We start from the raw sequence: 11,105 nt of genomic DNA on the forward strand, positions 1-11,105 counted from the left end.
AGTAGATCATTTAATCTGTTCATTTTGCAATTCAGACATAGCAACCACGGAGATTGCTGTCACTCCTAACGATTTATGAAACAAATGGTTCAAACAAACAAAAAACGTATATATCTAATCTATTTAAATCACATATTCTCTTTCATTACCAGTCCAATCATTATATCCATATCTGCTAATTAAACCAGTTCTCATAATGACAAACTATTACATAATTTCAATTCCAGTGCTCTTTACAACGAGTTTACACTTTATTGTAAATCCTTGAAATGTGTGAATTTGAAATCTTATTGAAGACAGTTTATATTCTGTAATTTATCTTGTAATATTATTTACTGTATTGTGTATGTTATGTTTCTCCTATACTTTAATTTGTTTAACTTTTTTGATAGTTTACTCCTGTGTTTTTTGTTGCTGTTTTTGTGTCTCTTTTGTTTTGTGCGTTTGTTTTCTCCTATTCAGTACATGCCCGGTGTTTTTATTGCCATGGTTGACTTGCCTTGTTTTCTTTAACTGTATTGTTCAATTAAGCATTTTTAAAAAGTAGATGATTTAATATATCGGTCTATTTGCGTAATAATAACTTAAATTATAATTGAACTCAATATCCCATAGTTCCGTGTTGTCCCTAGTTGTCCCTTTGCTACTACTTCCTCCTGCCTTGCGCAAGCTCACATCATCGTAGAATGCGGATTTCGAAGCTAATAAGAATAGCTAGCCAGTAAGCTAAAAACAAGCTTCTTGTTGTTAGGCTTCAACTGGGTAAAATGTCTAAAACGCACTCACAGCCCCCGTCAGCTTCGGCAACGACGACTACCGGGGGACCCTCCTCGTCCTCTTCGTCTTCGCCCGCTGGGGGCTCGACATCTCCCGCAACCGTGTTGAACGTGCAGCCCGAGAAACCTCAACATTACACGTACGTAGCTAGTTAGCTGGATTAGCTAGCCAAGTGTACACAACCTCACGTGTAGTTGCATTTACCAAAATACAGCTATATTGTATTTTGGAAAAATTAGTGTATGATAAAGTTGATATTCTTTAGAATGACTGAACCAAGCCACTTCAGCCATAATGTGCTTATTATCCAGAGCAGGTCTCGAGAAAGAGGCCTAACGTTACTCACTAACAGTAGCCATTTTTTACAAGCTGTGTGGCACAGGATAGTTAAAGTTCTGTATTTGTGGTTATGCCTCGTTGCTGCATAAACGTAATGCTAGTTTATTTACTGTTTTAGCTTTTCGCGGGGACCAAGTTCGACACAACAGCAGAGAATAGACAGGGTAGCAGTAATACTGGAGGATCCCTGGAAAAATAATCACTACTAGCAAGCAAATTGAATGTACTGTTAATAAGTAGGATATACTTTTGCTTGTGTAAGAAACGGCGCAGAAATTTATTCCACTCTCTCTTGTTGGTTCCCTCTCTCCCAGATATCTGAAGGAGTTCAGAACTGAGCAGTGCCCCCTGTTCGTTCAGCATAAATGCACACAACACCGGCCTTTCTCCTGTTTCCACTGGCACTTCCTGAACCAGCGGCGCCGCAGACCCATCCGCAGACGGGACGGCACCTTCAACTACAGCCCAGATGTTTACTGTACCAAATATGATGAGGGAACGGGCACCTGTCCTGATGGAGATGAGTGAGTGCAGCCGAGATTTCAGTGTTGTGCAAAAAGACTGCTTCACATCATGCTTGCATTCATTATCATGGGCTCATCAATAGACTCATACATTTAATAATACTAAAAATCAGGTCTGTCTAGAGGGAGTGTTGTTGTTTTTGCACTGGATTGCATAGCTAGCCACACTGTATTTGGGAGGCTGATAGTGGTGATGGATTGTGACATGTCTGTGTAAAGTACACTCTCTTTTGCTCTTTGTGGTGGGTATTTATAGGGCTGTACTGAATAGTTTAGAGATTTGACATTTTGAATGACAGTCCTTTAAAACGGCTTTCACTTGTTGCACCAGTTGAATGTTGCACCTTGTTTTGTATGTCCGTTCATTCTGTTTAAACTCAGTATTTCTGTCCAGTTGCAGATAAAGATTAGACTACACTAATATTATTCGTATTACACTGTTTGTAGAATTAGATTCTATAGGTGGGTGTGTAAGATTGTCTCAGAGTCTTGTGATGAGGTCTGTGAGTAATAATTATTTTAATGGTTAAGTAATTGGTGAATTGTTTTCTCTATTAAGTGATAGATAGTTGTTTGGTCTATAAATTGTCAGAAAATGGTGAAAAGTTTTGATCAGTGTTTCCCAAAGCACAGGAAGACGTCCTCAGATGTCTTGTTTTGCTCAGCACTCAAAGATATTCAGTTTAATGACATAACGGAGTAAAGAAACCAAAAAATATTCACATTTCAGGAGCTGGAATCACAGAATTTTGACTTTTTTCTTTAAAAGATATTTAAATCAATTAATTGATTATCAAAATAGTCGGCAATTAATTCAATAATCAATTAATTGTTGCAGCTCAACTTGTGATCTAGACATTTCAAATAACGTCAGAGCACTGAAAAGTCCACAAGTCAAAATTTATTGGAAAAAACATGGATAGTATCATTTCCAACCTTTGCAACATGTTTTCACTGAAGAAAATATTCTGCCTCAATCCATATTTGTCAAAAATAGCATTTACAGTGATTATCTTGATTAAAAAAGTTGATCAAATAAAAAAAGACCAACTCACTTAATCTGATGAATCACTTAATTCAAACTGAGGATTTTGTTTGAGTATTTATTTATTAATTTATTTTTTTTTACATTTAATTAGAGTAACGAACTTATAAAATATGACTGCAGACATTAAAAGCCCTGTCCCTAGTATTTTGTATATAAAAGTAACTTACAATAAAAATAATGACTTGGCCTTTTGTTACAAAGTTGGAGTCTCTTTGACGCTAAATTAAAGCTCCACAATATGGTAGAAAAAGTCATATTATGATTTTTTTGACAAATATTGTGATTGCAATATAATTACAGATTAATGGGAATGATAATTTTTGCATCATGTTCAAAAAGACTGTTATAATCCTGATTATGTATCATTTGGTGGGGTCTATACCAAACAGGAGGGAGGGCAGGATTTGTGAGCCAGAGCATCTCTGCAGCCCTGCAGTTCTTCATTATAATGCTGTTTTGTCACACATTTTTCCTTTATTAAAAATGACAGCTTCTGCAATATGGGCATTGATCTTGGACATTTTGTAATTTTTGATATTATTTCGATCAACTGTGCAGCCCTGTTCTAAATGTTTAAATCTTGCTGTTATTCAAAGCATCGTCCTTGTCTCATCCATAACATTTGTAAACCTTTAACACTGAAATCCTGAATTGCTCAAGTGATTCATCAGACTGTGTAGGAAGTTGCATGGCAAAGGACCTTTACACCCTGCCCTCAATTGTAAGTGTAGTTGAACACTTTGGAAGAATAGTGTCTGATGCATAATTTATTCCACTGTGCATTATCACCTGAACATAGCCGTTCACCCGCTCTGTGGGTCTCTTTTAGACTGAAATGTGCTGAGCTTTTGACACCCCCTTGGTGACAGTCACAGACAAAGGGAATGTAAATGTAAGGATGGAAGTTGATTGAGGGTCAAACCGAGATGTGTTTGATTCATGCTAATGAACTACTGGGTGGAGTGCTTAAGTGTACATTTCAATTTAACGATTGCACTGCCAGCTCTTGTCTCAAAATGCTGAGTTGAAAAAAGGAAGAAACACCAATACACAGAGGTGTGGGGAGTTCTGAAACTCTAACTTACAAGTATTTCCTGAGGATGCAGCACATACATACTTCAATAAAGGAAATGTTTAGCTGCTACATTGTATTAATATAGTTTTTTTATGAGGTTTGGGCAAGCCACTGTATTTTTTGAATGTTGTATACCTATACAATAAAACTAGCATCTAGCTTGTCTGCTGCAGACTTTGAAAACAATCTTAAAGTGCAGTTTTTCATGCACGTTCTTGTGAATTTCATATCAACAGAGATAATAGCTGTGCAGCTTGGGACAATACAGAACTGTTGTGCTATGAACTCCAGACAATTATATATACAAAATCATGATTGAAGTCATAATCGCAGTTGCTTGTAATTAAAAAACACAAGTGTCTTTCACTGTTGAAACACTGGTCTACTGGTGTAGTATACAGTAGAGTTGAGACAATTAGTTTTTGTTTACTTTCTGGCGGAAAATTTGTGGGTTTTTGGGATTGTAAGTCAGACAAATCAGCTATTTTAAGACTTCCACTTAGGATCTGGGATTACTTATGGGTATTTTTTTTTTCAATTTTCTGATATTTCACAGGCAACACAATATATTGAGCAATTGACCAAACAATCTGTAAATAGAGTTATTAGTTAAAATAATTATAACTTGCAGCCCTAGTATACAATATACTGTACTCAAAAGACCTGTATGTTTTGATGTTTGTATCCATGTTTGTCTCCTCCAGATGCCCATTTCTACATCGGACAGCAGGCGACACAGAGCGCAGATATCACCTCCGCTACTATAAGACGGGATCATGTATCCACGAAACAGACGCAAAAGGCCACTGCAGTAAAAACGGGTCCCACTGTGCCTTTGCACACGGCTCACATGACCTGCGCAGCCCTGTTTATGATATCAGGTGCCCAAAAGAACTAACTGTAACATCTAACCAGGCATCCTCGGACTTCATATCAGTTTCTGTATGTGTTTCAGTGCTGTAGTTGCTGACAGGGTGTCTTTACACTGTGGGTTTTGCAGAGAAGTGCAGGTGATGGAGTCTCAGGGAGGCTCTGTGGCCACAGAGGGAGGTGGAGGAGACGGACAGTCAGGACAGGCAGCGAGTACAGCTCTCATAGAGAAGATCCTTAGTGAGGAACCACGCTGGCAAGGTAAATCTGTGCTATAGCACTTCAGCAGGCATTCAGACTGAAAACAGAACTGTGCTAAATTAATACAAGGTGCTGCATTGGTGTGTCAGTAAAATTATCCAGGAAAGTCGACCAATCCATGAGTGTGGAGGCTTATCAGAGGCCAAAACACTGCATCACTGTTCATAATACTCTGACAGGAGTTTCTAACTCTGGGTAGGTATCATGGAGGCAACTTAAAAATGTGCACTTGCATATATTAGACTGGCCAAAGCAGCACCTTCTCTGATAAAGTTGCATTCCAGTCCAGCCTAAGTTGAGCCAGGTTTACTTTTTGGCTGGAGCCCTCTAATTGCACCCACACTGTGTCTCTGAACCGACTTTCTTCAAATTGGTCAGAGGACTAAGTTTTTTCTTGTAGTGCCTTACTTAAAGGGATTGTTCCAATGAATAGTATTTGAAGTAAGGTACTTATTTAGAATATTTTCACTGCTTTACCTTGTCATCAGACAGTCTTTTAAACGTTATATAAGCCAAATATCACTCTCTCCAAACCTACCAGACTTGATGGGCAAAATCAGTGATTTGGTTTGAGAATGTGGGAGTTGTTGGAATACCATTGCCTCGATCAGTGAGTTTGTTTGTTATTTTGTGACTTCTGTGTTTTAAAAGGTTAGTTTGGATTCACTGAAGTCACACAACTACACAGACAAACTGACCGATCAAGATAGTAGTAGATGAGCAACGCCTGTGTTCCGCGAGGTAAAACTACTGTTTTTGCTCAAGGAGTCTGGTTGGTTTGGAGACAGCATTTGGCTTACATAACAGCAGTTTCCCATCGAATAAGGTTGTCTGACGGCAAGGTAAAGGGGATTAATTTTCTCCTCTCTGCTTCCTTAAAGTGGAGGCTTGTTGATTAGTTGATCTACTGTGCCTCATGCAGCCCCACTTCAAATAATCTGATCTATCATTTTAACGCCTAACTTCATCCAACACATTTCCAGCCCCTCTGGTATTTCTCCTGAAACACTGTTCATTACTGCTTGTAACAATGCTGATGTTTAGTACTGTCTTGTTTTCTTTTGTGTATCTACTTGTATAAAGAGCATTTTCTGAGAAGTGGACACATGCTGATAACTGTTGTATAACAGTCACATTAACCTCGATGATGCTTTCTGTTGTGATGGTGGGAACACATCCTATCTCCTTCATATCCAACACTGTCAGACCTTTCAAATGCAGTAAAAGAGCTTCACTCCTGTTTCTTTGTTTGGAGGATCTCTAATCATTTTACCTGACTGTCCTGCACTCATCACTCTGTCTCTTTGTCCCCCAATGTGTGTTTTATCTCTTTAGATAACAACTATGTGCTGTCCCACTACAAGACAGAACTCTGTAAGAAACCACCTCGTCTGTGCCGTCAAGGTTATGCCTGTCCGTACTACCACAACAGCAAAGACAGGAGGCGCAGCCCGCACAAGCACAAATACAGGTGAATATTCAGGGTTTTTACAGGTGCTGGAAATCCTTGAAACCTCTTGAAATACTGACTGCATTACTTTTTATAATTAACTTGTATCTGACTGGAAAATTTACTTTTTAGATTTGAACTTTAATGTTTTAAAAGTGCTTTTTTTTTTTTTTTTTTTTTTTTTTTTTGCTTGTTTGTGGATGTGTTTAACAAAGATGTTGTGTCATTCTTGCCGCCACAGAGCGTTGCCGTGTCCAGCTGTGAAACAGGGTGAGGAGTGGGGCGACCCCAGTAAATGTGAGGGGGCAGAGGGATGTCAATATTGCCACACAAGAACAGAACAACAGTTCCACCCAGAGGTTTGTCTGTTTTCAAAAGAGAGTGTTGATAGAATCTAGACCTGAAATCACAGAAGATGAATATCACCGTGTGTTGATTTGTTCCTCTGTCACAGATCTATAAATCCACTAAGTGTAACGACATGCAGCAGTGTGGCAGCTGTCCCAGAGGGCCTTTCTGTGCCTTTGCTCATGTTGAAAGTAAGTCCTCACGATGCATTTCTAAGCAAACCACCATCAGATTACTGATTTTTCAGTTTAACATTATGCTTTTTGTTTTGCTTTATTCAACCTTCCCCAGAGCCCTTTGTTCCAGAGGAGCCTTCATTCCCCACCCCAAGCTCCCCTCCACCCCCCAGACCTCCAGACCCTCTTCCTGCTCAGGAAGCTTCCTCAAGTCCTAGCAGACACAACATGGGACAAGGGCCCGGTTCTGGCTGTGTTCCAGACCCCTTCTCTCCATCTGCGGGGTCATGCGTGGCGGAGCAGGGGCTGCTGGGTAGTGTTTTGTCTCTATGTGAGGATGCGAGTGGAGGGACAGAGTCTCTGTCTCCTTGGGCAGGAGAAGGAGGGTACTGCAGAGCACCTGGGTTTGAGAGGGAGGATCAGGTGAGAAGGACAAACAAAGAAAAGGGGCAACGTCTGCAATATATGGCCTATTAAAGGGATAGTTAAAATTATTTAATTGGGGTTGTATGAGGTACTTATCCACAGTCAGTGTATTTTGTTTGGAGAAGCAGAGAGGAGTAGCAGCACAGAATCTAAGCATTGTACTGCTGTGGACAGGATCAGCAGCAAAACGTATTTTAGCCACCTAAAAAAACAATATCAGTTAAAGTGTACCACAGTGTATTATATTTAGAATATTCCACCACATTACCTTGGTGTTAGACAGCTACACCGGCACTCCTGCTGGATCTTCAAACTGGGGGCGTGTCAAACATCATCTACTGTCAGTAACAACTAGGGCTGTGTATCGGCTTGAATCTGCCAATATGATGTGTATGTTTTTTAAACCTAATTTTAGGAAAACTGTCATAGTATGACAGCAGCGTACACATAAAGTTAAAAAGTGCACTTTTTCATTCAATCTGAACAGGAAAGATAGATAACACTGCAATTTAGCTGTCTGGATTTAAACATAACATAAAATTAACCACTGCTGGGTATCTTCGCATGTTATCAAAATATCACACTACAGTGTTTTGAGAATCAATACAGTATCTCAAAACATATCCAGATGTTCGATTTTCTTACACCCCTATAATAGACTATCAACAAGTACCTCATGCAACCCCATTTCAAGTAATACGAATTATTCCGTTAAATAAAACAAAAGAAAAACATGTCTGTCCTGCATGTTTTCTTATACTGTTTGTGTTTGCAGGCTAAGCAAAGGAGTTTTGCTCTTGAGCAGCGCAACAGAGAATTAGCATCAACACAAAGCAAACAGGTAAAGTTACAACCTCTACTCAAGCGGTTTCTGTTGTTTTTCATCTTTTTGCATCCACTTTTTTCCCTCAGGATCATACTTTTCTTGCTAATAATAATCTTGCTGCAAGGACACAAGAATAAACTAACACCCATTTCTCCAAATACCTCATTCCATATTCGTTGTCCTTCAGGACTTGTTAGTGTTTCTGCCTGTGGGCAGCCCTTTGAGTCTGTCGTCCAGCATCCCCTCCAGTCTGGCCGCCACACCACCCAGCCCCGCCCCTCTCGGACCCCCGGGATCCAGCATCTCTTCTGGCATGAACGCTAACGCCCTGCCCTTTTACCCCACCAGTGAGACTGTAGAGTCAGTTGTTGGTAAGTGAAGATCTATAAAATTCTGTTGTACAACATTTCAAATAGCTCTGACAATAAGCATGTAAAATAGCTGTAAATGTGATAAATTGTTGTGTTGTTGTATGTGTCACAGAGTCAGCCCTGGATGACCTCGACCTGAATGATTTTGGTGTGTCGGCGTTGGAGAGGAGCTTGGACAGCAGCTCTGCTCTGCCCAGTGTGGGAGTTATGCTGGGTATTTCAAAGACACAACATTACTCATCCAGAACAACAAATAATTTAAACATGAACACATCAGTAGTATGCATATGCACAAAAGCATAACACAAAATTTGTATATTTGTCTCTTTGATTTTATAGGAGGTAGCCAGTTTCAGAGTTCTGCCCCTGTCAACATCCCAGGATCCTTTAGCAGCTCTGCTCCTTTTAGCTCCCCTTCACCGTCTCCCCCAATCAGGCCACATACTTCACCTTTCTTTTCTACTCACCTGTCACAACCTGGCCAATCAGAAAGCACCTTCTTGGGACCATCTCACAGCTCTTTAGGTTTGTGGACTTTGATTCAGGACATCATGTGATGTATGATTATATGGTTTTGTTAAAATGGACTCTGTCTTTGTAGGTCTGAATGGTATGAGCACTAACATCTGGGAGCATTTCCCATCAGGCCAGGGTTCCCCTGGTACACCCCCCACGCTTCTGCCCTCCGGCCCCTGTGCAGAGACCTCCAGGCTCAAACAGGAGCTGGAGGAGGCACACAGGGCGCTGAAGCAGTGGGGTCACAGCTGGAGACACACAGCTCAGGTAGGTATGTAGTGGGCCATTTGTGCACACTGAGTTAGAGCAGTGAGCTGTATGTTACTGCAGTGAACGGGGAAATGAAGTACACTTTTGAATGTATATTGTGTGTCCTGCCTCTTCTAGTCGTGGGCTGCGCTGAAGGCAGACGCAGAGGAGTCTCGTGCCCATGCGGCACGGTTAGCCATGGAAGCAGAGAGAGCCAGGCAGGCTGAGGAGGAGGCGCAGAGACGGGCTTCTCTCCTGCAGGAGGCGCTGGAGAGCTTGAGGAGTGGAGACAATCCCCATCTAGCACTGCACCAACTCCAGCTACTACACCGACTACCCCTGGAGTCAATCCTCAGTTTGCAGGCTCAGCTCTGTAGCTGCTTACGCGCTGTAGAACAGGTAATACCACACACTCATTCCCCTTAAGACCTGCATGGTAAACTGAAACTAATATGGCCCAAACAGTAGGTGTGAAATTATTGATACACTTGAGTATCATGATATTATATTACTGTATCAATTCTCAAAAACACCATCATGATATTGTGATACATCTATACAAGATTCATGGCAGTGGTTCCTTTTTTGTTGTGTTTAAACCCCAACCGCTGTTCTTATCTATCTTATCTATCTCTATATGTTGATCAGTGTTTCCATTAAGTCTAAGATGACGTCCTCAAATGTCTAATTTTGTCCACAACCCAAAGAAATTCAGTTTACTATCTTAGAGGAATAAAGAAACAAGAAAATATTCATATTTAATTAGCTGAAATCTGGGAATAGTTGATAAATAATCGATTAACTCTCTACAAGACATAGTGTCTTGATTATTTTTATAGTGTGTAAAAAGTCAGAAATTATGGCAAACGCCCATTGCAAGTTCCCAGTGCACCAAGTGTTATCTTCAAGTTGCTTACTTTGTCATTTTTCTGTATGAAGACTCACCTGTGGGGCAAAACAAAGCTCAGTATTAGCTTAAGCACAGCTTTACTGGCAGAACTGGTGTATTTGTTTGCACACTACCACCCACACTCGCTGTATTTGTTGACCTGGAACATCCTGTGTGGTCAATTAAATCATCCAGCACTCTTGAGTTTAAATAGAAATTTTGAGGTCTTACTGTTTCTCTGTGTTTTTACAGGTGGTGTACAGGAAACAGAGACAGTGCTGTGTGACGTGTGGAGAGCAGGGCTCAGTGTCCCTGCCCTGTGGCCACGGACTACAGTGTGAGAGCTGCTCCACCTCCACAGAGTGCCCCCTCTGCCCTGAACAGACCCTGGAGCAGCAGCTCTCTTGACCTCCCACCCTACCCAGACCACCACAGACCACCACCGCAGATTCCAGACCAGTCAGTCCTGACTCCACAGATACCAGCCTTCGATCTCAGCCGCCATTCAAAATTGCGTCGAGGTCATTTCATAATGTGGTAACAACATGAGCACTGATTTGGTTTTGTATTTTTAAGATGACGTTTACTGATGAATGACCAGTTTATTTAGCACAGGTCAATAAGTGAAAGCTCTTAATGTGGAACTTAAAGGATTAATATTTTTCCATTGTTACCCATGGAACACCAATACATTTTACTAGTTATTGACCAGCAACACTGTTCTTTACCCCTGTTCTTGATTTGTGAAAATAACTTTAAGACCTGCTGTTATTTCTTCTCTAATGCTACTATGAAACATTTCCATACATAGTTCTGAAATCTATTTTGTGAAAACATTTCCAGTGTTATCTGTCCATCTGGATAGTGTGATTCTTTCCAGAAAAGAAGACAGTTACTTGTGATAATCCACAGTAAGGAATAATCCTCAACAAACGGTTAAACTGAGAAGTATTTACTACT

General features: G+C 40.5%; 1 protein-coding gene across 1 annotated transcript; it reads left to right on the plus strand.

Annotated features, from left to right (window-relative positions):
- Window positions 1-331: 331 nt before the first annotated feature.
- unk (unk zinc finger) lies at window positions 332-10,885 on the plus strand. The gene is made up of 15 exons (XM_084740121.1): window positions 332-916; window positions 1,431-1,640; window positions 4,468-4,644; window positions 4,764-4,894; window positions 6,230-6,365; window positions 6,586-6,703; window positions 6,799-6,883; window positions 6,984-7,291; window positions 8,070-8,135; window positions 8,308-8,491; window positions 8,604-8,705; window positions 8,831-9,016; window positions 9,093-9,274; window positions 9,395-9,655; window positions 10,398-10,885. Exons 1-15 carry the CDS (start codon window positions 768-770, stop codon window positions 10,551-10,553), a joined length of 2,451 nt encoding a protein of 816 aa, XP_084596247.1. The 5' UTR covers window positions 332-767; the 3' UTR covers window positions 10,554-10,885.
- Window positions 10,886-11,105: the final 220 nt, after the last annotated feature.

Source organism: Lutjanus erythropterus, chromosome 17 (assembly GCF_056507025.1).
Source record: "Lutjanus erythropterus isolate fLutEry1 chromosome 17, fLutEry1.hap2, whole genome shotgun sequence".
Lineage (NCBI taxonomy): Eukaryota > Metazoa > Chordata > Actinopteri > Lutjaniformes > Lutjanidae > Lutjanus > Lutjanus erythropterus.